The sequence below is a fragment of the Salvia miltiorrhiza genome, chromosome 6 (genome assembly GCF_028751815.1).
Source record: "Salvia miltiorrhiza cultivar Shanhuang (shh) chromosome 6, IMPLAD_Smil_shh, whole genome shotgun sequence".
In the NCBI taxonomy this organism is placed as follows: domain Eukaryota; kingdom Viridiplantae; phylum Streptophyta; class Magnoliopsida; order Lamiales; family Lamiaceae; genus Salvia; species Salvia miltiorrhiza.
This window is the reverse complement of record NC_080392.1, coordinates 25,275,250-25,302,763: the sequence shown is the minus strand read 5'-3', so window position 1 is coordinate 25,302,763 and position 27,514 is coordinate 25,275,250. Positions and strand designations below refer to the sequence as shown.

Below are 27,514 nucleotides of genomic sequence, written 5' to 3'. Positions count from 1 at the left end.
TATTAAGTTGTGAATTCATAGATGTGGTCGTGAATTCAAGAAAATTAAGTTGTGAATTCACAGATCTGATCGTGAATTCAAGAACATTAAGTTGTGAATTCATAAATCTGATCATGAATTCAAGAACATTAACCAAAATATTCCAATTAATTAATTATTTATGTTTCCTCTTTTGAAACGAAAATAAAACATAATTCCAAGTCTCCAAGTCTCTTTTTTTTGAAACAACAAGTCTCCAAGTCTCAAACTCATATGTTTCTAAGCATGCCAACAAATAAAAAACAGATTCCAAGTCTCCAAGTCTTCAAGTTAAAGAAAAACTAAAAAGAACACACAATCTAAGATCACATAAAATGGAGGCCGACTTATCTCTCAAAGACCAAATCAATTACTATTTCAACTAGAGCCACCGTCGACTATACAAAACTAGAGCCAAGAATTTCAACTGGAATCAAAGATTACATGATTGAAAATTAAATAATCGGATTAAATCGCTACACGATTTACGATAAAATTGAATCAATTAACCTCGTTGGAAACCCTCATCCGCTGCATCTACTCCTTCCCCTCACCTCAGCCCTTCCACTGCCTTGTTTTCTTCGACGCGAAGAAGTTCCATTTGAGATTGGAGCTTGCCGTCCCCATCTAAAATCTGAATTCTCCCCTCCGTCGCCGAGATCTGGTCGCCGCACGCTCCATCTTCGTCATCACCGCACCACCGCCCGTAAATCACCCCAAAAACAGACAATTTTCCCTAAATCCTTGCAAATCCCCAAGTTATTCGAGGAGATCTGCCCGCGGCTGGAGGCGGACAAGAGACAGAAATTCAGGCAGCCAGAGGACGCGGCGGAGGAAGGAGGCGGAGGTAGAACATGCGTAGGAGGACACGGCGGAGGATGGAGGCAGATAATGTGGCGTGTTAGAAATGGATATTGAGCCCATTCCTCCCTTAAAAGGCCTTATAAGGGAGAGGGTTGCCTCACCATATAAAGTGGCTCATGCCACTATCCCCAATCCAATGTGGGACACTTCAATACACCCCCCGCACGCGCAGCGTGGACTATCCCAAACGCCATCTGCTGACAACGATATTGGGGGGGGGCATCATTGGATTGGGTTGGCTCTGATACCATGTTAGAAATGGATATTGGGCAAGGGAGGAATTGGCCCAATATCCATTTCTAACATGGTATCAGAGCCAACCCAATCCAATGATGGGCCCCCCAATATCGTTGTCAACAGATGGCGTTTGGGATAGTCCACGCTGCGCGTGCGGGGGGTGTATTGAAGTATCCCACATTGGATTGGGGATAGCGGCATGAGCCACTTTATATGGTGAGGCAACCCTCTCCCTTATAAGGCCTTTTAAGGGAGGAATGAGCCCAATATCCATTTCTAACATGGCGGACGCGGCGGAGGCAGAGGCGATGGCCGGCGACCGGTGGAGAGGCAGATGAAATGAGAGGGAGAGAAGTGAGAGAGCGTAGAGAGAGAGAGAAGAGATAGTATTTCTGATTGGCCATTTTGTAATATTTTAAGTGGAAGGGTATTTCTGACTTTTTGCTCAAAAACTGATCATTTTTTAATATTTTTATTTCATAGGCTAGATTTTAATTTTACAATATGAAAGTGGACATTTTTATATATTAACTCAAAAAAATACATTAGAAAGAGAAATTTTAATAGCTAGAATTAAACATAAAGAAAAATCACAACATCACCAATATTCCCTCGTTTATTCTCAAGACACGCATCTTTTTTTAGCACCATCATCAAACCTATAGATGCTAATAGATGATTATTAAATAAAGAAAAATAAGTTGAGGGATTGATGTAATATACTATAACATTTATCCGAATATATGAGCCTCTGTTTCCTTAGTGAACTCAATGAAGAAGTTCAAGAGCGAAGTTGGGTGCGGAGTATCGGCATTGATGAGCTCATAATCAATGGTCCATGTGATGAAGTCGACTCCTCCTCTGCTCTCAACATGATAGGTTATAACCATGTTCTTATACAGCTCCAGCAAATCTCCTGAGATCATTTTGTATGTAACTTGCTTCTTCACCTCATCTACCTCTATCACTTGTTTTGCGGTTTGATCTTTCCCCTCTGCGTGCAAATGCAACTGCATGTATTAGTATACATGTATATTTGTTGTATTCAATCAACAGCAAACAATAAGAAATTAAGCATAGTTACCAAACACGTAGTTCCACTGAATAACAGAACCACAAGTTCCAAACTCTCCTTGCTGGACCTCGCATGCCTTCACTTTGGAAGAGCAGACTGTGGCAAAGTGTTTAGGGTTCTTCGACATGAGATGATGAAACACGTCGCCTCCGGCCTTAAACGCCACCTGCGCAATCAGCTTATCCGGTAACCCTGCCATTATATACTTATATTAGATTGTAGATGCTTAATTTACTTGATCATTGTCTACTCTTTATATAGCTGCAAATCACTAGCCTACCTCTCTAGCTACTTCTTTAATTTATTATTGTCCTGCACCGATATTTGTTAGCTTGTGTAGTATGCTAAATGATTTTGACACGGACTGTTTCCATAGATTTTGCATGCAAATATATATCTTGTTATCTTTAGTTTAGTCGAGTGCGTGTGTGTGCTGGGCGGGGTGGGGGCAGTGGCGGATCTAGGATTTAAAAATTGGGGGTGCAAAAAATAATCTTATAAACACTGGCGGAGCTAGGATTTTTTTGAGGGGGTTGAACTTTTACGGGGGTTCGGGGGCGGTAGCCCCCGGGAAATTTTTTTTTTTAGGCCTTAATTAAATAAAAAATTCATTGATAATTACAATTTGCACGCCCTAATTAAATAAAAAATTCTAATTAAATCAAAATCTGTAATCTCAACAATTATTATTAAAGATTATACTCCAATTAACGAAGAAAATTAATTAAAAAAAAATAAAACAAGCTTACCCACTATAGCGACTCAGCGGCGCAGGCGCTGCACTTGAAATTGAGAAGAAGGGATGAAGTAGTCAAGTAGGTCCCAGCGCCAGCAGCCTCCAAACAAGGTGTCGGGACTTGGGCTTGGGCCTTTGGGGGTATGGGGATTAGAGAAAGGTAAGTTACTTAGGGAACACTCCAACCTTTGTATATTATTAGTTTTAAATATATTATACTATGTATATATACTAAAAAAAAAAAAAAATTTTGGGGGTACTGTACCCCCTTGCACCCGTCTGCGTCCGCCACTGGGTGGGGGGTTGGTTTCTTTAGACATTGGTTATATGTGTGGGGTTGTTTCTTTAGTTCATTTTACATGTCTACAAAAAGTCAAGAAAATCGGATGGGATCCAAACCCTCCCGTGTCCCACAATGATGCCTGTCATTGTTTCTCATAAGTATATCTATATGGTTAATAGTATTTTATGTTCCGAACTTTTAGCGTTTTTCATAAAATGTTCCCGCTATACAAAATTCGATGACGGAAAGTTGGCTTTTCTTGCCGATTGAAATATTTTGGGGACCGTCATTGTTGGAAAACCATATTAAGAACAACTATTGCTGGAAAACACTGAAAGTTCGAGGTTTTGTTTTCATCTTTCTGTCATCGAATTTTGTATAGCGAGACATTTTATCGAAAAAAATCTAAAAGTTCGGGGTTTTTATGGAGAAAATGAAAGTTCGAGACATTTTATGAAAAACGCTGAAAGTTCGGGATATAAAACACTATTAATCCTATGTATCTATTATTTTAATATTATTATAAAATAATATTAATTATAATATTATAAATTATCATTTACTTATATTTCAAAACAAATTTAAAAAGATTATGTACCCTAACTTTAGATTCTAATAATAAATTATTAACTAATAAAAATTAAAATTAAATTGATTTGTAATAAATAATTTTTAATGAGATGAAATAAATCCTAGTTAATGATTATAAAAAATTAAATTAAACCATATAAAATTAAAGTTGAAGAAACATAAATGAAAAAATTGAAAGTATAAAATAAAAAACGACAAAAAATTGATATATTGAATTTCAGGTCCAAGAAAGTAGAGACACCAAAAAAAGAAAAAAATGAAGCCAATCGGCTTACTTGAGCTCGAGCTGAAATAGCCCAAAACCCCATATATAAAAGCACTGTATATTTCTATATGTGATAAATATTGAAATGGTCATTCTACTTAAATAAGCCAAAATGAAGCATAAAACATAATTTATGGCCATACATTGAAAAAACATAAAATTTGGCCATTTTTTTTTATTTGGATGTTTTTACCCTTAATGAGACGGACCGGTAGGATCAGGCATGCGAAGTGTCAAGATTTTACTTGGTTTTATTTTGGATTTTCGTTGGCACTTATAGCACTAATAGTGCCAAAAGTGCCAACGGAAATTCAAAATAAAACCAAGTAAAATGGTCCTTTTGGCATTTATGGCACTATTAGTGCCATAAGTGTCATATGTGCAACACAAATACAGAAACAACAACAATAGAATCAAGAAATCATAAATGGACCATCTAAACCCTAAATGGAACATCTAAATCCTAAATGAAACATCTAAACCCTACGAGGAAGTGTTTAAAATGGTCATTTTGGCACTTATGGCACTAATAGTGCCATAAGTGCCAACGGAAATTCAAAATAAAACTAAGTAATAAAATGATCCTCTTGGCACTTATGGCACTAATAGTGCCATAAGTGCCATTCGCGCAGTAGGCGCTGGCTTTTCCCCGCGAGCGCGCAACTCACCCATAAGCTTCCAGCGGTCGCGCAATCACCCCAGCGGCCGAGTAAAAAGGGCAAATTAGGCATACCACCTAATTAATGGCCATATTTTGATGTTTTAAGATTAGAGGACAAAAATTGATTTTCAATCTGCATTATGGCCATTTGACTACATTGTTTCTAAATAAAATATCGTTGTACTACTTGATCCTTGGTAGTCTTACTGAGCCTCCAGGATTGACTGCAATTTTCTTGATGGAAACTCTTGTACTATTAAGTCTTAGTTTCATCTTCTTTAATTGCTTGACAAAGAGATTGTATATCTATGTCTGTGTCTGAGTAAGTTCATTGGACGACAATTTATTCACGAAGCTTTTAGCTTCCTGATGAGCGCTTCTATCGGATATCCTCTAAGCTTTATCTTTAATGGGTGAACTTTTGGTTGGAAGATTTTGATCATCATTCACCTGAAGGAAGGCTTGATTTCTACATGATAAGAGAGTTCATAATGACAGTTTACGCACTATTAGACAAATGAAAGATCTTTTTGCAAAAGAAGTTTTCAGGAAGACTTAGTACGTAAAAACAATTTTATGATGAAAAATTTTGAACTCTTGTTCTGAAAAGATTTTCTGAGATCAGTTTTGAAAGACCCTAAATTCAGAAGCAGTGGTCTTTAATATTCATGATCTGTGTCGCAGCCCGACTCTAGCCAGTGATAGCGTAGAGTGAGTATCGTACGACTAAATGTCATTGCCCAACTTAATTACAGATAAGTGATAACTAAGCCGAGGAAATCATGACTAAATATTTTGAGCAGCCTAGACATTGATTTATAAGTGTTGAATTAATGTATTCTATGATTTTTATTTATCTAGAGAGAGAAATTTTTTTTATCTAGCGAATTTTGAAGGGAGCGAAAATTTTATTAATTTTTTAAATCTCGTTATTCAAAACTATATATTATATATCTCATTCATCATTATATACTGACTTATTAATTAATTTCACGTCTCACGAAAAATAATAATCTCACTAAACTCTAAGCCTATCAGAGTAATATATAATTTTTCTTCTTGTTTTTGTGAGGATTACAAATTCAAAATTTGTGTTGATTTTTTGGGTTTGGCGCTTCTGGATACAAAAAGTTATAGGTTTTGAAAGTGAACATTTATCTTAATCCTGTATTAAAACTTCTTATACGGAAGCCTCTAGAATTGGATTAAATTTTGGACTGCGTTTATTTTGATGGATAAATTTATTTATGAAAAATGATGGATAACAAAAATTTATGTCTTTAATTAAATGTCTCATTTTTTTTCCAACATTTGACAAAAGCATTTTTCCTTCCTTATTTTCACTTCAAAAATGAATAATATTATCCATCCAAAAATGAATGAATGATATTATCCATTCTTGAAGTGAAAATAAGGAAAGGAAAAATATTTTTGTGTCAAATGTTGCAAAAGAAATAAGACATTTAAAGACATAAATTTTTGTTATCCATCATTTTCCATGAATAAATTTATCCATCAAAATAAACGCAGCCTTATGTGATAACATCATATGAAAATACATGAGATTAATGTTAATTAAATTTATTTATTTTTAATTAAAATTTATTAATTCTAAATAATTAAGGTGGTGTGAGATATTAATTCTTAGTATTAATTAACGTGGTGTCGTACATTCTCACTCTCATGTAAGAACGTACTCAAATGTGACCATCTCTAAAAATTGAGACCAAAATATTATATACTCCCTCTTTGACTCCGTCTATGATGTCGTTTTCATTTTGTGAACGGTTAATTTTAATAAAGTGGTAGATAGTATAGTTGATAATAATTAATATTATCGTGAGTGAAGTTTGAATCCCATTGTTATTGTGAATGGAGTTTGTGGACTCTACTACTATAAAAGAAAATGGAAATGATAATATGAACATACTAAACTAGTAAAAGTGGAAATAATATAATCGATGGAGGAATATTTTACTTGTACGAGGAGTTTTATAATATATACATTTAGTAAAATCTAGCCAAATCTCACATCGGTAGCCAAAATCATCAGAGAGTAAAATACTAACGTTGATAATACTGTATATATTAACTTGCGGACCATTGATGCAAGTTGTATTCAATTCAATTAGTTCAATGAAATTTTTTTGTGTTTCGTTATTTTTTCCCAGCTGTGTTGTTGGTGGGGTACCTCTGGTACCTGTGCTTTCTTCATTTATAAAAGTTTTTACCTTTGCCTGATCAAAAAAAAAGTTCAATGAAAATATATAGTTAATCTTTTCCATGCATGATTCACGAGATAATATAGAAGGCCCTACATTGTGTTAAAGCTATGCACGCGCCACGTATAAAAAAATTTATGAGCCAAGTCGCGCCTCAAGTCACCACCCTGCATTAGCTGACTTATCGCTAAGGCTAACTCGAGCCGACGAATACATTAGCCCGATGTAATTGTAATAACTTTGTAAGGAGAACTTGGCCAAACAAGACAAAACGATGTCATTTTGCCTAATTGAAGAATAAAAAATACCTAAATAAAGAAATAAACAAAAATAAATTTCAATTAGAAAAAAGCGAAAAAAATAAAAAGCTGCGATTGTGCCCCAAAAAATAATGACACGATATCACCCTTTAACACAAGCAAGATTAACTTGTGAATCATAAAAAAGATTGATCAGTAGATCTTCTCATTGAACGAAATAATACTACTTGTACATGCAGAAATATGTGGAAACAGTCAGTGTCCAAATAAATATAGTGAAGTTCACAAGAAATCAATAGTTGTTGGTCAATACATAATAAGATAAGTAGAGCTTAGGCTTAGTGATTTGCAGCTATATAAAGAGCTAGAAATTAAAGCTGCATCTTAACTAGAGAAGCAAATACATACCATATAGCATTAATTTGAAGAATTAATATATAATGGCTGGGCTACCGGATAAGCTTGTTGCGCAGGTGGCGTTTAAGGCCGGAGGCGACGTGTTTCATCATCTCATGGCGAAGAACCCTAAACATTTCGCCAAAGTCCTTCCTAACAAAGTCCAGGATTGTGAACTTCATCAAGGAGATTTTGGGAGTTGTGGCTCTGTTATTCAGTGGAAATACGTTCTTGGTATGTATGTAATTTTGATCAACTGTTTTTCCTAAGTAATTAAAAATATACATCATTCAATATTATTTTTATCTACATATCACAAGGATTTGTTACAAAAAGAGATTGTTACATGTCCACCGATGATAAATGAAAATATTCTTTCATCAGTAATTCAATAGGATATATGGGCATTGAACACATGAAAATTACTTCATGCATGCATCACAAGAGTACATGTAAATTGATTGTGTATTTAATTGGAATGCAGAATGAGTTAAGTGGCTGTTTGGATAAACTTATAAGCTCCTTAAAATAGTTTATACTGAAGACTTTTGAGAAGTATTGTTTGATAAAATAAGCTCTTAAATAACTTATAAACCGTTAAAATAAACTCTTTCAACAACTTATAAGCTCCCTAAAAAATAAGTTCATCAACATCAACTTATAAGTAACAATAATTTTTTATATAAATTAATTATCCAACTATAGTTTGTTATTTCCAACATATTTACACCTTTTTTCAATTTCATCTCTCTAACTAGGATTCTTTCTTCCTACTAGCTCACACTTCTCTTTCAATATTATAAACTCAATTATTGATCCAAATACTTTGACAATTTATAAGTCTAGCTTGTACATTATCTTATGCTTAATAAGCTCTTTGAAATAAGCTTAGCCTCTACATATTTTGTACGTGCAGGTGGAAAAGAGCAAAGAGCAAAACAAGTTATACAAGTAGAGTGAGGAGAAGAAGCTAATCACATTCAAAATGATTGATGGAGATGATCTACAGCTCTACAAAAATATGGTCATAACTTATCATGTTGAGACGAGAGGTGGTGTCGACTTCATAACATGGACCATTGATTATGAGCTGCTGAAAGCCGATAATCCACACCCAACGGCGCTCTTAAACTACTTTATTGAGTTCACTAAGGAAACGGAAGCTCATATTTTCGGATAAAATTTCATCTTTCTCATCAATCCACCAAGTAAAGTATATTCATAATTTAATTGTATTTGTATAAATAAGAGTAATAGCTTTGATGATGCTAAAACAAAACCTGTGTGTTGCGAATAAGCGACGGATTGGTGAAGCAAATATGTTTGTGCGTTTTTATGTTTCTTATCTTATAGTATGTCTTAATTTGCGTGGTTTTTGAATTCTATATTCTTCTCCATTCAATCAACAGTTTAACTTATATAATACTCCTAGTTCAGATTATTAATTTGGACTAGTATACTGCCAATGCGATGCACGTGAGATTAATTATTTATATATTTTTAAAATCTTAAACACTACAAAATATCACGTGAACAGTGGCGGAATTTTACGACGGGAGAATTTCCGTCGAGAAAATGGCGGCGTTCTCAACGGATTCTCGACGGAATTTTAGTCCCACCGTAAATTCGTCGAGAAATTTTAATTTCTTAAAATATTACTACTTTTTTTTATTCGGCCGTCTAGAATCTGTCGATAATTATTAAATTTAATTAAAAATTTAGATGTCCGTCGACAATCCATAGAGAAATATAATTTTTTATAATTATTTTAAATATTTCGATTTCCCGTCATTAAACAGTCGAGAATATTAATAGTAGTCGTTGTGGATTTCCACAGACTTTAAAAAGTCCATGGAATTTAAATTCCATGGAATTCACATAGATTCCAGAGGACTTTCAAAGAATTCGTGGTTGGATTTCACCTCGATTTTCACTGATTTTCGAAGACTTTACGGGATAATTTTGGAATTGAATTCCATGAAACCAGCGCCTGCGGAGTCCCAGCACCGCTGGAAACCCAGCGACCGCTGAGTTCCAGCGAGCGCTGGAAACCTAGACGTTAATTGACCAAAAAATCAACAATTGACCACCGATGGCTACGACACGGAAAAAAAAAATCAGAACATGAACTGAAAAATGTCCTGTCTCGTTAATTGACCAGAAAATCAAACAACCAGAAAACTTTATTCATAAAATCTATCAATTTTTGACGGAATATCACAAATTAAAAATCGTTACAAAAAAAGGAAGATTTTGGAATTGAGGATAGAAGGGGATCGCTCAGATTCTATGGGTGTATAAGAGTCTTTCATGCAAATGATAGCATTCAGAACGAGGAATTGAATTCTAATCATCGCTAGTCCCCCTTCAATTGAAAATTAAAATAAAAATTAAAGAAATTGAGAAACAGATGAAAATTGATCAACATGAAATTCTGCAGCGGCTCAGACACGCATAAAATTCAGCATATATAAAACAAAGTCCATAACTCAGCATCGAGAAATGTTTTCTGTCTTCACAGCCTGCCAATAATCAAATCCGTAAAATGAAAACGTAAATTAGGCAAAGGATGAAAAACATAAATTTGTGGAATCTGTGGCCAGCAAAATGAATACCGGCAAAACGTAAATGCTGGAAACCCAGCGGCCGCTGGGAACCCAGCACCCGCTCACACCCAGTGCTCGCTGGCTTCTTGGCCGCGGGCGCTGAAACTCAGCGCTCGCTTAAAACTTCATGGATTTCAATTCTCGTGGTTCTTAGTCGGATTTCATCGTGTGTATTTTTTGGATAAAATCCATGAAAGTCATTTCGAATTTTAAGTCAATGGAATAACGAATACACCTAGATTTGTATGGATTTTAAAAAGTCTTGAACGAATACACCCAGATTTATATGGACTTTTAAAAGTTTTAAAGAATACACCCAGATTTCTGCAGACTTTTAAAAATCTTGAACGAATACACGCAGACTTTTAAAATCCATAGAAATCCATCAAATTCCACAAGGAATACACCCCCATATCTTCCCCCAAAATCATTTGCCCTACGCCATTCCCCCAAAAGCAATTGAACGCCATTCCCTCAAGCTGCCGGATTTCGCCCCCTGCCGGAGTCGATCTGCTGCTGGAGTCGTTTCCCAAGCTGCCGGATTTCACCATCGGTTCTCTCTCCCTCTCACTCTCTCTCCCTCTCTCTCTCTCTCTCTCAAATTTGTGTAGTTTCAGATCTTCCCCGTTCGCCCCACCGTCCGCCGGAGTCCCCTGCTTCTGTCTGCCGCCGCCTCGCTCCCGCCGGATCTCCTCTTTCTCTCTCTCTCTCTCAAATTTGAAAGGTGCCTTCAAAGTTAATTTTCTGATTTTGATGAATTTTTTTGCCAAATTGGATTTTGATGCTTTGTGTCCTTTTTCCTCAAAGTTTATGTCAAATTGGAGTCGTCGTTCACCTGCCGGAGTCGCCACATTCTGATTTCTCCTTTGCTCACTTGCTTCTCCTTTCCTTCAACAGGTAATCTCATTTCATTCATGATCATAACAGGTGTTTGCAAATAAATTGAAGATTTGTGTTTTTTGTCAAAAATATCATATGTTTGTTTCCTCACTATCCATGTCCGGCCCTGAAAAATATTTTCTGGTATATTCATGGTGGTTTTCCAGTTGGATATTTTCTGGTATATTCATTTGTGGTTTTCTGAAAAATATTTATCAGCTCATCTTATAACATTCTGTCGAGTGAGGGGTGGGAGATATGATATTTTAATTTCACTAAAAAATATTCAATCTTTTAAGAAATAGTAGTATAAGTGATGGTATCACCGATTTTGAGATGCTTGCTCTTTCCCAATTATGTTCCTTCGAACTAGGAGAAGGTTTTAATGTATAAAATTACTTTTTAAATACATTGACTGTCTCGTGGTGAATTTGATCTCTTACTTGAGATAACTATATGCCTTGATGTAAGTTGACATTATTTGTATCTCCAAGTTTGTGTTATTACTTATTAGCTTGTGGCCTGAGTTGAAGTCTTATATCGTAAGGTCTCATAAGATTGTTTTACTTTATTCGAGTCAAGTGGTAGGATCTAATTGGCATGTGAGGCGAATCATATCATATGATTGTGGTGTATTTATATAAATTCATCTGGTTGAGTTTTGATTATGGCTGCTGGGAAATCGTATACCATATTTAATTAGTTAATACAGGATGAGCTACAGTTCAATGAGGTATAATTAAAGACCGATGCTTTGATTAATTGGAATGATGCATTTAGTCTTTGACCACCATACTTATGTTATCAATGCAGAAAAAAATAAATATAAAAACTTTTTTACTGTCAAATTAAATTATTCCAATACGTCCTTGATTGTTTTCTTCTTAACTGATTTTTTCTTGACTTATAAATAGCCTTTGTTGATCTTTTCTATTAGCTAGCTTGTAATTAGTTGATTTCTTTTTGCACTTCAACTAATACTTGGTGTCTTTGCTGACCAATTGTAAGCTGGTGATATTTTCTCGAACTGAGTTGGCTTATATATACAGGCCTTGTCTGTTAAGCTCCTCCTTAGTTGAAAACATGTGAATAGAGACTATACAACATTTAGACTATTATCATTTTAAGGGGTTTTGAAATTTAATTGAAATATGAATATAAACTTACTTAATTTATGTTTGGAACAACTGAAAAGGAACAGCTGAGCTTCTACTCACTTCAGAGATTTGGAGCAGCTCACTTTAGGGACTAAAAGGTTAGTCTTTTATAAACTTACTTAATTTATGTGTTAGGTTTTAGGATTATTGTATGAATATATGCGTAATTTACTTAATTTATGTGTTAACTTTTTGCAATTGATTTACTTAATTTATTTGTTAGGTTACATAATTTAATCTAGATATGTTATGGCCTTTTAAATATTAGGTTACTTAGATTGATTACATTAGTTGTATCTAGTAATGACATTAAGTGATTCAAACAAGCTATGGCCTTTTAAATATTAGGTTAATTAGATTGATTAGATTAGTCGTACCTAGTCACATTAACTTATTGCAATGATTTTATTTTTGTTAATTATGTCGCCGGTGGGTGAGAGGCGAATAGCATGTTTGATTAAATTTGAATAAACATGATTATGTGCGTTGAGCATGATTTATATTTAATATTAGCATGCTTGTGTCGCCGGTGGGGGAGAGGCGATTTTTAATTTTGGAGGTTGGGCCGCTGGTGGGGGAGAGGCGGAGGCGGTAGCAATGGCTACCGCCCTGGTTTTTAATTTAATAACTGTTGTGACTAAAACTTAAGAACTAAAAAAATTAATTCTAGTTAAGAATAAAAAACAATAACAAACATTCAACCATCAACTACAATATAAAATTAATCTAGTTATAATTCTATTTCAGGATGTTTAGAAATGAGTTTAGATCGAGGGTGGATGTATAGGCGTATTGCGAATGGATCTCTAACTACGGAATTCATAGAGGGTATCGAAGTTTTTGTGCTTTTTGCTAGTTCTCAACCAATACACATGGATGGGGAAAAGATTAAGTGTCCGTGCACTAAATGCAAAAATAGAAAATATGATTATCCGATGACTGTGAGACTTCATCTCGTAAGATATGGTTTTGTTCCTAATTATCATAATTGGGTGTTTCACGGGGAAGCAATCCATTCTACACATGAGGTAGAGATCAATACGCTTGAAACTGTAGTGAATCGGTATGAGTCGATGATAATGGATGCGGCTAATGTTCAGTTCAACACTGCGTCATTAATAGTGGAAGAACCTCCAAATCCTGTAGCCCAACACTTGTATGATATGTTAAAAGCTGCAGAGAGAGAGAGTTGTGGCCCGGTTGTAAAACTCACACACAACTTTCATTAGTAGCACGATTGATGAGTTTGAAATTAGAAAACATGTCAGAGCGTTGTTTTGATCAAATCTGTGAGTTAATGAAGGAGCTTGTTCCTGGAGATAATTTGGTGACAGAAAACTTCTACAGTGCTAAGAAAATGATGCGTGGGCTGGGTTTGCCAGTAGAGAAGATAGATTGTTGCCGAAACAATTGCATGCTCTTTTGGGGGTTGATCAAAATTCAAATGAGTGTAAGTTTTGTGAGGCAAAATGTTACAAAGATTTGAGTGGTGCAAGTGGGAGCCGACAACGACAGCGTGTTGCAGTAAGTCAGATGCACTATTTTCCAATCACTCCAAGGCTTCAAAGGTTGTATGCATCTAAAGCTACTGCAACTGAAATGTGTTGGCATCACACCTCGGTGGCTGATGGTGTGATGAGACATCCTTCTGATTCGAAGGCGTGGAAACATTTCAACGATACATTTCCAGAATTTGCAGCTGAGATTAGAAATGTCAGATTGGGGCTCTGTACAGATGGATTTCAACCATTTAATAAATATGGGAAACAATACTCATCATGGCCATTAATAATTACCCCATATAATCTAGGGCTGGCAAATCGTGCGTGTCGGATCGTTATCGGGTCGACTTGATAGCGACCCGACCTGTTAAGGGCCAAACCTGAACACGACCTGTTAAGGAAGTGCTCGACATGGACCCGAACCCGACACGATTTACTCAAACCCGAACACGACACGAACCCGATAGCAACACGATTTAAATTGGGTTGACACGATACGATAACGACACGATATGCTTATAACCTGATTAAACACGAACACATTAACAACACGAATTTGACCTGTTTAAAACAACATAATAATAGTACAATAATATGCGAATTACATATCAAATTAACCACTGAACAGATTCATTGTTTAGAAAAAACATTGAAATTTAAAAGCTCACATAATAAGGCCCATTCATCAACATAAATCATAGGTTCAGTCCAACAAAATAAAAGTCTAGCAACATAAAAATATCGCCATCTAGTGAAGTGTTTCAAGTTCAACAAAATAAAAGTCTAGCAACATAAAAATATCGCCATCTAGTGCCCGTTCTTGGAGTCCAATCCACAAATAATTCTTCATTTCCCCTAGCTTTGAAACTTGAAAGCACCTGCACTGCACACTCCATGAAATATCATTATAATCATTAATATTTAATAGTGTCACTTTGATGTTTGATCTATAAATAATTACATTAGGAAAATATCAAAACATACCAGGCTGAAATCCATATCAGAACATATACTCATCCTGAAAATTTCAGGATGAAAATATAAGAACATGTGCATCCAAATATCCGATTAGGAAAGGGCCTAAGTTTTATAATTTGTAGAGACTCAATATAATCTTATCTCAATTATGGATCAAACTAACCATCAACAGCAATAGTGGAGATCGAGGATGATTCCGTTTGAGATTCATCATCGCCGTGTAGAAAGTCTTCGGCTAACTCACACGTTGGTACTTCACTTTAGAAGGCTTTGAAGGACAAAAAAATATGAATTAGTAATGAATATATATATATATATATCAATAATTTAAAATGTCAACATTAATAACACAAAGAAGTTATACCTTTTTCTCCAAACAACCAATCTCTAGTGCAAATAATTACCTTCATTGTGATTGCTTTAAGTGAGCTACGGTATTGATCAAGTACTCTTCCACCAACACTAAAAACAACTTCAAAAGCAACCGTAGTTATGGGAATGCTCAAAATATCACGAGCCATGCAAGCTACTTGTGGATATTTGTATTGATTCCATTTCCAAAAGCCAAGAACATCAAGACTCGATTTGGCATCCAATCTTCTTGCATATACAACTCTAATTGTGACTTTTGTTCGCTTAATCCAAACTCATCCAAAGCACTAAACTCCTGTAGTTAAAATACAAATGAAAATTTTAATTAACAAGTAAGAAATTTGAATAATATTGATAACATAAGTAAATATAATTTAGTAATTTACTTCAACCACCGCTTTAGATTCTTCGTTTGTGAATTCACAGGTTGAATCATTTAATGTCGAACCCCCACTTCTAGCAAGACCAAAACCGTCGTTGCTCTTACGATATTCTTCAAAAAGAGCAAATAACTTCTCTCTTACTAGTGAACACTGACGAGAGTTGGGGCCATACAACTTCTTATAAAAGAATTCCACAAATTGAAACTTATAGCGTGGATCAAAGACCACAGCCATAGTCAAGATCAAGCTGAAATCGGACCAATACTTCTCAAACTTTGGTAGCATCTTCTCAGCCATTTTCTTTATATAAACATCGGAACTATTGCAACTGTCTCAATGAACTGTAGCACGTCTCAACTGTTATTAACCCATTAATTTCGTGCGGTTTCGTCTCGTGCTTTCGTGTCGTGTCGAAAATTGTCAGCCTTAATATAATCTTCCACCTTGGATGTGCATGAGAGAACAACATATGTTTCTCACGGCTGTAATTCCTGGCCCACATAATCCAAAAGACATGATTGATATCTTTCTCCATCCACTTATAGCTGAATTGAGTCATTTGTGGGAAGTAGGTGTTCAGACTTATGACGTTTCACTAAAGAATAATTTTCAAGTAAAAATCAAAGTAGGAGAGATTGGTTGGCAGCTTGTAAGGTGAAGGCAAGACCACTTGTAGAAGTATCAACTATTCAAAATATTCCTATGGATCCTACTCCTTTTCAAGAAGAGCTTGTTGAATGGACCCCTCACACGACAATTGATGATGATATCATGCCAATTCATTCAGATGGTGCTTTGGTATATCTAGTAGATGAGGTTGATGAAGATGTTGACAACAATGAATATGTCTTAGAAACATCTGACTCTATAAATAATGATTTAGATCATAGCGAATAAAACATGTGCTTGTGTTTTATTTTGGGCATGATGTTTTTTCTACCTTTGATATGTGAAATTTAGGTAAATAATGATTCAAATGATTATTTAGATCTTTGAAATGACTATCATCCTTGTTTTTTCTACCTTATGCAATGATATGATATTATGATATCAAATTTCTATATCATTCATGGTGTAAAATAATTGACATATATCTTATTTATACAACTCTTATTTTGTAATATAGATGAGCACCCAGCCACTTAGTAGCACCTCTACTTCTAGTGATGAGGTCCAGCAGCAGCCTGCATCGTCACATCTCTCGGTCAGGCGAGAATATCACTGTTCTTTCTAATGGGAAGATTTTATGCACTTTAACTAATGGGTATGTAATTTATAATGTTTTAATATAATTTATATTGTTTTAATATACAAATATATAACCTCCAATTTGTCATTTGAAGGATTTTACGACCAAGCAATAAAATCCGGCGTCACACATCACGTACTTTTCAAGCATACATAGAGATCACTGGCACCTCATGGAAGGCGCTTACTGAAGACACGATTGAAGTTTACTTCAATCGGTTTATTGTAAGTGATTGTTTAATTATTTTCCTAACACTATTATAATATTAATGTTATATAAGAAATTGACATCATCTAAAATATACAGAATGCATTTGAGTGGGACCCTTCTATGTATTCAAGAGAATTTATCCGCACTGCATGGATCAAGATAGCTAGAGTTGCTTACAAGGACTTTTTGAGCGTGACAAAGAAGCTCGTCTTAATTGAAAAGAAGACGCCACTATATCTGAAGGAAAATGTTGAAACGGCTTGGAAAGCCAATTGGGATCTACCTGAAGTGAAGCGCAAATCCGAGCAGGCGAGCAAGAACCGGCGCTCTAAACCTGGTGGACCCGGTATAGGAATTGCCATACATCACGGCAGCTCACGTAGTGCCATTGACCACGCCGAGCATATGGTGAGTTAAATAATTTATTTCATTGTAATAAATTAAATTAATTAATTATATATATATATTTTATTTATATATATTGTTAACATCTTATGTTTTTATTATAGGCTCGGGAAAAGAATATCCCAGTTGACTGTACTGCGTATGATACATTTCTACGCATACACCGGAAGGGAGGATTATACACTGGCCCACGTTTCGAGGCACACGCGGTAAGTTTATTACTGATGTCATGTGTATGATTTCTTTAATTTGTGTTAAAGTTTCATTATTCCATTTTTACTTGAATATGTAGTTAAAAAACTGATTTTATATTTTTGGTAGATTTATAATGATGAGTAGTTAAGACTTGAATCAACATATTAATTAATCGTTACCCATCTGCAAAATTGATTTCTATGATTGTAGGAATGTACATAACTCCTAGTAATTGGCTGGGGAGCTTGTTTCTCTTTCTTCATTTGGCTATGTGTCGTGTTTCAATTTAATTTCCTTGTTTTGTTTCATTTTGAGATTGTATTTGATTTATTTAGGGTAGTAGATTTTGATGCTCTTTTGATATGACGTATAGTTAACTTCTTACTTACTGTTGTGAATGAAACTACTGATGAAGCCTAGATTATTATGTATCTTACTTTACTTCCCAATGTCATTTTTTGTATGAAATTTGTATTGAATTAGTTTTAATTCGATTTAACTAGAGTATTGAATTATGTATCTTACTTTACTTATTGTTGTGTATGAAATTTGTATTGTAGGTGGAGATTGAGAGTCGCATTCAAGATATTCAAGCCACTAAGGGTAGGGTTCCGACACCAGAAGAGGTACACTGCATCTTTAAGGAGGTGGTGAAGAGGGACGCGAAAGGCCGTGTGCTCGGGATAAGAATGATGACACAGATGGTGTCTAGTGGATCTAGTACTCAGTCCACTAGCACGTCTCAGACTGCCCCTGCTGCTTCTCTTGAGGAGGTCGAGGCGCTAAGAGCTGAAGTGAATGCTCAGGTTGCTAGAGGGAACAACCTCGAGGCACGTATGCAAGAGCAAGATGACACAATTAATGATCTCAAGAGTATGTTGGCGGAGTTGATGGCAAATATCAAGAGGGGTCATAATCCTTGATACTTTTTGTGAAGTTTGAATTTATGTTGTGTTAGAGTTTGGATTTATGTAGTAACTATGGAGTTGGATTTATGATACTTGATATTTAGCTTAACTTAGGTATGTTGAATTTGGATTTCAAACATACTAAACATTCAAATTCAAACATACTTACTAAACATCCAAATTCAACATACCTAAATTAAGCTAAATATCAAGTATCATAAATTCAACTCCATAGTTACTATATAAATCCAAACTCAACACAACATAAATTCAAACTTCAATAAAAGTATCAAGGATTATGACCCCTCTTGATATTTGCCATCAACTCCGCCAACATACTCTTGAGATCATTAATTGTGCCATCTTGCTCCTGCATACGTGCCTCGAGGTTGTTCCCTCTGGCAACCTGAGCATTCACTTCAGCTCTTAGCGCCTCGACCTCCTCAAGAGAAGCAGCAGGGGCAGTCTGAGACGTGCTAGTGGACTGAGTACTAGATCCACTAGACACCATCTGTGTCATCATTCCCATTCCGAGCACACGGCCTTTCGCGTCCCTCTTCACCAACTCCTTAAAGATGCCGTGTACCTCTTCTGGAGTCGGAACCCTACCCTCAGTGGCTTGAATATCTTGAATGCGACTCTCAATCTCCACCAACAATACAAATTTCATACACAACAGTAAGTAAAATAAGATACATAATTCAATACTATAGTTGAATCGAATTAAAACTAATTCAATACAAATTTCATACAAAAAATGACATTGGGAACTAAAGTAAGATACATAATAATCTAGGCTTCATCAGTAGTTTCATTCACAACAGTAAGTAAGAAGTTAACTATACGTCATATCAAAATAGCATCAAAATCTACTGCCCTAAATAAATCAAATACAATCCCAAAATGAAACAAAACAAGGAAATTAAATTGAAACATGACACATAGCCAAATGAAGAAAGAGAAATCAAGCTCCCCAGCCAATTACTAGGAGTTGTGTACATTCCTACAATCATAGAAATCAATTTTGCACATGGGTAATGATTAATTAATATGTTGATTCAAGTCTTAACTACTCATCATTATAAATCTACCAAAAATATAAAATCAGCTTTTTAACTAAATATTCAAGTAAAAATGGAATAATGAAACTTTAACACAACTTAAAGAAATCATACACATTAGTAATAAACTTCCGCGTGTGCCTCGGAACGTGGGCTAGTGTATAATCCTCCCTTCCGGTGTATGCGTAGAAATGTATTATACGCAGCACAATCAACTGTGATATTCTTTTCCCGAGCCTATAATAAAAACACAAGATGTTAACAATATATATACATAATATATATATATATATATATATATATATATATATAATTAATTAATTAAATTTATTACAATGAAATAAATTATTTAACTCACCAGATGCGTGGTCGTGGTCAATGGCACTACGTGAGCTGCCATGATGTATGGCGATTCCTATACCGGGTCCACCAGGTTTAGAGCGTCGGTTCTTGCTCGCGTGCTCGGATATGCGCTTCACTTCAGGTAGATCCCAATTGGCTTTCCAAGCCGTTTGAACATTTTCCTTCAGATATAGTGGCGGCTTCTTTTCAATTAAGACGAGCTTTTTTGTCGCGCTCAAAAAGTCCTTGTAAGCAACTCTAGCTATCTTGATCCATGCAGTGCGGATAACTTCTCTTGAATACATAGAAGGGTCCCACTCAAATGCATTCTGTATATTTTAGATGATGTCAATTTCTTATATAACATTAATATTATAATAGTGTTAGGAAAATAATTAAACAATCACTTACAATAAACCGATTGAAGTAAACTTCAATCGTGTCTTCAGTAAGCGCCTTCCATGAGGTGCCAGTGATCTCTATGTATGCTTGAAAAGTACGTGATGTGTGACGCCGGATTTTATTGCTTGGTCGTAAAATCCTTCAAATGACAAATTGGAGGTTATATATTTGTATATTAAAACAATATAAATTAAATTAAAACATTATAAATTACATACCCATTAGTTAAAGTGCATAAAATCTTCCCATTAGGAAGAACAGTGATATTCTCGCCTGACCGAGAGATATGTGACGACGCATGCTGCTGTTGGACCTCATCACTAGAAGTAGAGGTGCTACTAAGTGGTTGGGTGCTTATCTATATTACAAAATAAGAGTTGTATAGATAAGATATATGTCAATTATATAACAACATGAATGATTTAGAATTTTGATATCATAATATCATATAATTGCATAAGGTAGAAAAAACAAGGATGATAGTCATTTCAAAGATCTAAATAATCATCTGAATCATTATTTACCTAAATTTCACATATCAAAGGTAGAAAAAACATCATGCCCAAAATAAAACACAAGCACATGTTTTATTCGTTATCATCTGAATCATTATTTGTAGAGTCAGATGTTTCTATGACATATTCATTGTTGTCAACATCTTCTTCATCATCCTCATCTACTGGATATACCAAAGCACCATCTGGATGAATTGGCATGATATCATCATCAATTGTCGTGTGAGGGGTTCTATCAACAAGCTCTTCTTGAAAAGGAGTAGGATCCATAAGAATATTTTGAATAGTTGATACTTCTACAAGTGGTCTTGCCTTCATCTTACAAGCTGCCAACCAATCTCTCCTACTTTGATTTTTACTTGAAAATTATTCTTTAGTGAAACGTCACAAGTCTGAACACCTACTTCCCACAAATGACTCAATTCAGCTATAAGTGGTTGGAGAAAGATATCAATCATGTCTTTTGGATTATGTGGGCCAGGAATTACAGCCGTGACATGAGAAACATATGTTGGTCTCTCATGCACATCCAAGGTGGAAAATTATATGGGGTAATTATTAATGGCCATGATGAGTATTATTTCCCATATTTATTAAATGGTTGAAATCCATCTGTACAGTGTACCAATCTGACATTTTTAATATCAGCTGCAAATTCTGGAAATGTATCGTTGAAATGTTTCCACGCCTTCGAATCAGAAGGATGTCTCATCACACCATTAGCCACCGAGGTGTGATGCCAATGCATTTCAGCTGCAGTAGCTTTAGATGCATAAAACCTTTGAAGCCTTGGAGTGATTGGAAAATAGTGCATCCGACTGACTGCAACACGCTGTCGTTGTCGGCTCCCACTTGCACCACTCAAACTTTTTAACGTTTTGCCTCACAAAACTTACACTCATTTAAATTTTGATCAACCCCCAAAAGAGCATGCAATTGTTTCGACAGCAATCTATCTTCTCTACTGGCAAACCCAGCCCACGCATCATTTTCTTGGCACTGTAGAAGTTTTCTGTCACCAAATTATCTCCAGGAACAAGCTCTTTCATTAACTCACAGATTTGATCAAAACAACGCTCTGACATGTTGTTTTCTGATTTCAAACTCATCAATCGTTCTACTAATGAAAGTTGTGTGTGAGTTTTACAACCGGGCCACAACTCTCACTCTGCAGCTTTTAACATATCATACAAGTGTTGGGCTATAGGATTTGGAGGTTCTTCCACTATTAATGACGCAGTGTTGAACTGAACATTAGCCGCATCCATTATCATCGACTCATACCGATTCACTACAGTTTCAGGCGTATTGATCTCTACCTCATGTGTAGAATGGATTGCTTCCCCGTGAAACACCCAATTATGATAATTAGGAACAAAACCATATCTTATGAGATGAAGTCTCACAGTCATCGGATAATCATATTTTCTATTTTTGCATTTAGTGCACGGACACTTAATCTTTTCCCCATCCATGTGTATTGGTTGAGAACTAGCAAAAAGCACAAAAACTTTGACACCCTCTATGAATTTCGTAGTTAGAGATCCATTCGCAACACGCCTATACATCCACCCTCGATCTAAACTCATTTCTAAACGTCTTGAAATAGAAATATAACTAGAATTAATTTTATATTGTAGTTGATGGTTGAATGTTTGATATTGTTTTTTATTCTTAACTAGAATTAATATTTTTAGTTCTTAAGTTTTAGTCACAACAGTTATTAAAAACCAGGGCGGTAGCCATTGCTACCGCCTCCGCCTCTTCCCCACCGGCGGCCCGACCTCCAAAATAAAAAATCGCCTCTCCCCCACCGGCGACACAAGCATGCTAATATTAAATACAAATCATGCTCAACGCACATAATCATGCTTATTCAAATTCAATCAAACATGCTATTCGCCTCTCCCCCACCGGCGACATAATTAACAAAAATAAAATCAATTGCAATAAGTTAATGTGACTAGGTACGACTAATCTAATCAATCTATTTAACCTAATATTTAAAAGGCCATAGCTTGTTTGAATAACTTAATGTCATTACTAGATACAACTAATCTAATCAATCTAAGTAACCTAATATTTAAAAGGCCATAACTTATCTAGATTAAATTATGTAACCTAACAAATAAATTAAGTAAATCAATTGCAAAAAATTAACACATAAATTAAGTAAATTATGCATATATTCATACAATAATCCTAAAACCTAACACATAAATTAAGTAAGTTTATAAAAGACTAGCCTTTTAATCCCTAAAGTGAGCTGCTCCAAATCTGTGAAGTGAGTAGAAGCTCAAATCTGTGAAGTGAGTAGAAGCTCAGTTGTTCCTTTTGAGTTGTTCCAAACATAAATTAAGTAAGTTTATATTCATATTTTAATTAAATTTCAAAACCCCTTAAAATGATAATAGTCTAACTGTTGTATAGTCTCTATTCACATGTTTTCAACTAAGGAGGAGCTTAACAGACAAGGTTTGTATATATAAGCCAACTCAGTTCGAGAAAATATCACCAGCTTACAATTAGTCAGCAAAGACACCAAGTATTAGTTGAAGTGCAAAAAGAAATCAACTAATTACAAGCTAGCTAATAGAAAAGATCAACAAAGACTGAAGACTGAAGACTGAAGATGCCGACTAAAGTATCAGTCGAAGGATCAGTTTCAACTGATTACTTAATGCGTGCCACGTGGATTCAGTGGACTGATACTAAAGTCAAGTATCAGTTAAACATTCTTCCTCGGACTGAACCTCCAACGTTCAAAGGAAGCCACGCACTCCAGAAGTACAGCCGCATTAAATGCAGAGATCTTAGGATCTTCCTTTCTCTGTAGAGGCCATTCCTTTTGGTGATTACCTTTTCAGAGATGTCGCATCTCCTGCTCTTCAAAGTAGCCGTTCTCACCAAACAAGGAACCTCGAAGATTGAAGCCTCAGCCCAAGTTCAAATTACTCTCTAATGAAAGAAATCTTGAAGACCATCTCCGCCAACGGATCTATTCAAGACGTCTCCAATAAATAGCGCTCGAGGATCACTTCAATCTTCACCGATTCAACAACATAAGCTGAAACACTGCCAAATTTGTTACTCAGCTAAACCAAGCCTCCCCAAAGTTTGAATCGAAGAAGAGAATCACAAAGTCAAAATTAGTCACTGCTGATTACATACATTCTCTTAGACCTTAGGCAAATATTGTATATCCAAAGCCTAGGTTAAACTGACTGCAAAGAACTTGTTCTTTGTGGTTTAGTTGGCAAGTTTTTAAATCTCTCTTCAACCAACCGAATTGAGTGTTTGTGCCGAAAAAGAGTTCAGACAGGTGTTCTGTCTCCTTGAGGTGTTAGTGCCCAGTGTGCGCTAGGAGTGAGAAATCCAACAAGGTGTGTTGGTACTGAAGATATGATCTTCAGTCGTCTCGGTTGTGTGCACCCGCAAGCACACGTTCAGGTTTGATGTGCACCTGTAAGCACGAGCATCGGTTTGTTGTGCACCCGTAAGCACGAGCATCGGTTTGCAGTGCACCTGCAAGCACTTGCCCAGTGAAGTTGTTGGTCTGATCAACCGACCGTGGATGTAGGAAGTGTTTTCCAAACCATGTAAAAATCTCTGTGTCATTTACAGCCTTCAGTATTTATATTCTTACTTGTGCTCTTATTTTCTTAAATTGAAAACTGATTAATTGCAAAGAGAAACCTAACGATTGACAACGTGTTTTAACTCACAGGCTATTACGAAACAAAAGTTTTCCGCTGCGTGTGTTATCAGTCTAACTGATCTATCTTCTGATAGTTAGTAAGATTCATAACATATCTCTGTTTATCAAACTCGACTGAAGCTTTACGTGTATCAGTTAAAGTCTTTGACTTAACTGATAACTCCTTACTGAAGAGTATTCAGTAGCAGTCGTCAACCCTGTTTTTTTGGTCAAAACTCTTTTCAGTAAATAGGTTGAGTCAGTTTGTGTTTGAAGTTTCATTTTGCTTCATCGAGCAAAAATAGCCTATAGGTGTATTCCCCTCCCTATACACCTATTCGAGACCCTCCGGACCTAACAATTGGTATCAGAGCAGGTTGTTCGCAAGAACAATTTTGCTTTGATTAGGTTCTACAGAACTAGATCCTTTTCTTTAAAGGTCTCGAAAAGCTTTCTTTTTCAAAAAATGCTTATTGCTTTTCTTATCTGTTGTATTCTGTTTTCTCTTTTCAATGGAACTAACCACAACAGAGTATCCTCACTACCTATGTTTAGTATTGAAAAATATGACATATGGAAGTTTCGACTTGAAAGCTTCCTCACCGCCCAACATTGCCGAATGTGGGAAGTCATCACCAGATGACCCATCATCATCACGGAGGTGATAAAAAGGGTCCTCTAGCCCATCTAGAGATCCTTTTGATGAAGTCCAGATCAAATCAAAGGCTGACTTCACCACAGAAGAAAGGAAGCAAGATGTGCTCGACAACCTCGCCAAAAGCATCATCTCCGGCACAGTTCCAGACAAGCACGTCACCAAGATCATCAAGTGTAGGACTACAAAGGAGATGTGAGACATTCTTGAGAGAATGTGCATCGGATTCGAGGAGATAAAGGAGAACAAGTTATCAATAGCTTGTCAAAAATTCGACTATTTCCTTATGCTCAAAAATGAATCTGTCGACGAGATGGAACTCAGATTCAACCAGATCCTGAGCGAAGTTCAATCCATCTCGAAGGACAAGTACACTCAACGAGAAATCAACCTAAAGATTCTACGAGCACTTCCGCGAGGAGATTGACAGATCTACTTAGTCGCTCATCGAAACAAGCCAGGATTCAATAGGCTCCCAATGAACAAGCTTTTCTCTGACCTCGTGGCGAATGAGTTCGACATTCAGAGAAATCTTTAAACAAAGAAGGCTGGAGGATCAGACGAAGATGGTCCATCAACCTCAATAGGAGCAGCGCTGAAGGTCTCAGCAAAAGAAAACAAGAAGCAGTCAAAGGAACCAGCGGAGCTCAAATCAGAAGATTTCTTTAGTCAATATGCTCTATTGATTGAAAGATTCAACAAGATGGAATCTAAGTTCCGCAAGTACAGGAAGTTCCACAAGCAGCACTACAAAGGAAAAGAAAGAGAAAGCAAGTCCAGATATTCCACTGACAGAAGCGGTGAAAGAAAGTGTACCGCTATTGATCTAAAAGATGTGGAATGCTATGGATGCAAGAAGAAAGGGCACTATCGATCTGAATGCCCTGAAATGTCGCAGTCTGAGCGCAAAGAAATGAAAGCTATGCAAAGAAAAAAGCGATGGTTGCTGACGATGCAGGATCTTCCGAATATGCATCAGAATCATCAGCCTTCAACTCCACCAGCTCAGATGATGAGAGCCAAGCCCTCATGGCCAACGACACCGAAAGTGTGGCCGACAACAACTACGACAACGGAATGAATGTGCCAGAGGTAAACTCTTACTCAAAAACTCCTTATACTAATAACTCCTTGATGTTTACAGGTGACCACTCAGAATTTGGAGATAGCTCAATCGATGAAACTAACAAGTACGATCAGCTCATGACTGATCACTGTCAGTTAAAGAAAATGTTCGAAGATCTCCTCATGTAGAATCAAAAAATGAAAAACGAGATCAATGAAGAACGAGTCAAGAATCAGACAATCATCTACTTCCCAGATGAAACCAGTCTCGATGGACTAATCATAGAGAACAGTCGACTGGAAGAAAAGCTCAGAATTTCTACATCAGAATGTGACAGAGCGTCTCATGAAATCAAGAGGCTCAATCACAAATTGGAGGAAACAGTCAAAGACTGCATGATGAAGTCTCCCATGATGACCAACTTTTCTTCAAAAGCTCTTGTGGAAAGCATCAGAGGAAAGATGGCACCTGCCGATAAAGGAAAGAACATCATAATCAAGGAAACAACTGACACTTCTGGAGACAACACTTCAGAAGAATCAAGAGATCATGATATGGAAGAAGTTCGGAAGCACAAACTGATGGCAAGAATAAATGTTCCTCCTCCACAAAGCTACAGATGAGCCAATGAGGCCCCCAACCAGTTCAGTCTACTGAGAAGACTGGAAAGCAGATTTCAATCAAAGATTGGGCAAGAAACATCGGGACTGAAACAGAGTCTTCCCCATCAGTCTAGGGGGAAGAACAACAGAAGCAGTCAGAAATTGAAACCAGTTCAGTTCCGAAGAGAAGAACATCCATGGACACAAAGCTATGACAAGTCCAGACGAGCCAAATGTCAACCACGACAGCATGCAGCTGGACATCATATGACTCATGTTCCACAACATCAGTCAAGTCTCCATCAGTCAAGAATGATTCACGTATCTCAAAGGAGATACTCAATGGAGCAAAGGAGACCTCAGTACCTCACCAGACAAAGCTTCTACAAGAGTGAGGCTCCCTAAAGGAAAGATCAACAGAAGATAGCTTATGTGCCGACTGAAGCACCAACCACTTCAGTCAGACAACCAGCAAAGCGCAAGAGATCAGAACCAAGACCAGTTCTGAAGAAGATATGGGTTCCAAAAGGAACACGAGCTAACATTGAAGGACCCAAACATTGATTGGGTACCTAAATTAACTCTTCCTTGTAGGGCAAAAACAGGAAAATAAAAAAGAATGAAGATGTTAAAGCCTCAATCAGAACTTGGTACCTGGATAGCGGCTGTTCGAAGCACATGACGAGCTACAAAGAATATCTAACTCAATATGTTGAGAAAGC

General features: G+C 36.2%; 3 protein-coding genes, 2 long non-coding RNA genes and 2 other non-coding genes across 10 annotated transcripts; 2 read left to right on the top strand and 5 right to left on the bottom strand.

Annotated features, from left to right (window-relative positions):
* Window positions 1-1,614: 1,614 nt before the first annotated feature.
* LOC130990939 (MLP-like protein 34) lies at window positions 1,615-2,492 on the bottom strand. The gene is made up of 2 exons (XM_057915161.1): window positions 2,204-2,492; window positions 1,615-2,113 (listed from the first exon to the last, which is right to left on the bottom strand). The coding sequence occupies exons 1-2, from the start codon at window positions 2,391-2,393 to the stop codon at window positions 1,851-1,853; spliced, it is 453 nt and encodes a 150-aa protein (XP_057771144.1). The 5' UTR covers window positions 2,394-2,492; the 3' UTR covers window positions 1,615-1,850.
* Window positions 2,493-7,560: 5,068 nt separating this feature from the next.
* Window positions 7,561-8,993, top strand: LOC130990938 (MLP-like protein 43). Its single transcript, XM_057915160.1, has 2 exons — window positions 7,561-7,842; window positions 8,525-8,993. The coding sequence occupies exons 1-2, from the start codon at window positions 7,653-7,655 to the stop codon at window positions 8,566-8,568; spliced, it is 234 nt and encodes a 77-aa protein (XP_057771143.1). The 5' UTR covers window positions 7,561-7,652; the 3' UTR covers window positions 8,569-8,993.
* An 889-nt stretch (window positions 8,994-9,882) lies between these two features.
* LOC130991077 (small nucleolar RNA snoR8a) lies at window positions 9,883-9,972 on the bottom strand. Its single transcript, XR_009091041.1, has one exon. It is a non-coding gene; the product is annotated as a small nucleolar RNA snoR8a (small nucleolar RNA).
* Window positions 9,973-10,047: 75 nt separating this feature from the next.
* Window positions 10,048-10,132, bottom strand: LOC130991080 (small nucleolar RNA snoR126). Its single transcript, XR_009091043.1, has one exon. It is a non-coding gene; the product is annotated as a small nucleolar RNA snoR126 (small nucleolar RNA).
* Window positions 10,133-10,613: 481 nt separating this feature from the next.
* LOC130990935 (uncharacterized) lies at window positions 10,614-20,221 on the top strand. 3 transcript variants are annotated; one of them, XM_057915157.1, is made up of 9 exons: window positions 10,614-10,767; window positions 10,832-10,938; window positions 11,022-11,111; window positions 12,295-12,348; window positions 16,612-16,749; window positions 16,829-16,958; window positions 17,041-17,352; window positions 17,454-17,558; window positions 18,105-20,221. In XM_057915157.1, the coding sequence occupies exons 5-9, from the start codon at window positions 16,652-16,654 to the stop codon at window positions 18,465-18,467; spliced, it is 1,008 nt and encodes a 335-aa protein (XP_057771140.1). In that variant the 5' UTR covers window positions 10,614-10,767; window positions 10,832-10,938; window positions 11,022-11,111; window positions 12,295-12,348; window positions 16,612-16,651; the 3' UTR covers window positions 18,468-20,221. The 3 variants fall into 3 exon arrangements, with proteins under 3 accessions (XP_057771140.1, XP_057771139.1, XP_057771142.1); XM_057915156.1 differs by having other exon boundaries at window positions 12,289-12,348; XM_057915159.1 differs by lacking the exon at window positions 12,295-12,348.
* On the bottom strand, window positions 14,402-16,603 carry LOC130990937 (uncharacterized). Of its 2 annotated transcripts, none has more exons than XR_009090986.1 (3): window positions 15,489-16,603; window positions 15,095-15,397; window positions 14,402-14,998 (listed from the first exon to the last, which is right to left on the bottom strand). It is a non-coding gene; the product is annotated as an uncharacterized LOC130990937 (long non-coding RNA). The 2 variants fall into 2 exon arrangements; XR_009090987.1 differs by having other exon boundaries at window positions 15,135-15,397.
* Window positions 19,642-21,965, bottom strand: LOC130990936 (uncharacterized). Its single transcript, XR_009090985.1, has 4 exons — window positions 20,476-21,965; window positions 20,267-20,396; window positions 19,872-20,184; window positions 19,642-19,750 (listed from the first exon to the last, which is right to left on the bottom strand). It is a non-coding gene; the product is annotated as an uncharacterized LOC130990936 (long non-coding RNA).
* Between the last annotated feature and the right edge of the window lie 5,549 nt (window positions 21,966-27,514).

What these genes read in the sequence shown, in the direction of transcription:
- LOC130990939 (XM_057915161.1), bottom strand. Translation starts at nt 2,393, where the DNA reads ATGGCAGGGTTACCGGATAAGCTGATTGCGCAGGTGGCGTTTAAGGCC. An exon ending in TCAGTGGAACTACGTGTTTG is followed by an intron (nt 2,114 to 2,203) that starts GTAACTATGCTT and finishes ATTTGCACGCAG; the next exon opens with AGGGGAAAGATCAAACCGCA.
- LOC130990938 (XM_057915160.1), top strand. Translation starts at nt 7,653, where the DNA reads ATGGCTGGGCTACCGGATAAGCTTGTTGCGCAGGTGGCGTTTAAGGCC. An exon ending in TCAGTGGAAATACGTTCTTG is followed by an intron (nt 7,843 to 8,524) that starts GTATGTATGTAA and finishes TTGTACGTGCAG; the next exon opens with GTGGAAAAGAGCAAAGAGCA.
- LOC130990935 (XM_057915159.1), top strand. Translation starts at nt 16,652, where the DNA reads ATGAGGTCCAGCAGCAGCCTGCATCGTCACATCTCTCGGTCAGGCGAG. An exon ending in TTATGCACTTTAACTAATGG is followed by an intron (nt 16,750 to 16,828) that starts GTATGTAATTTA and finishes TGTCATTTGAAG; the next exon opens with GATTTTACGACCAAGCAATA. An exon ending in CACGTTTCGAGGCACACGCG is followed by an intron (nt 17,559 to 18,104) that starts GTAAGTTTATTA and finishes TTTGTATTGTAG; the next exon opens with GTGGAGATTGAGAGTCGCAT.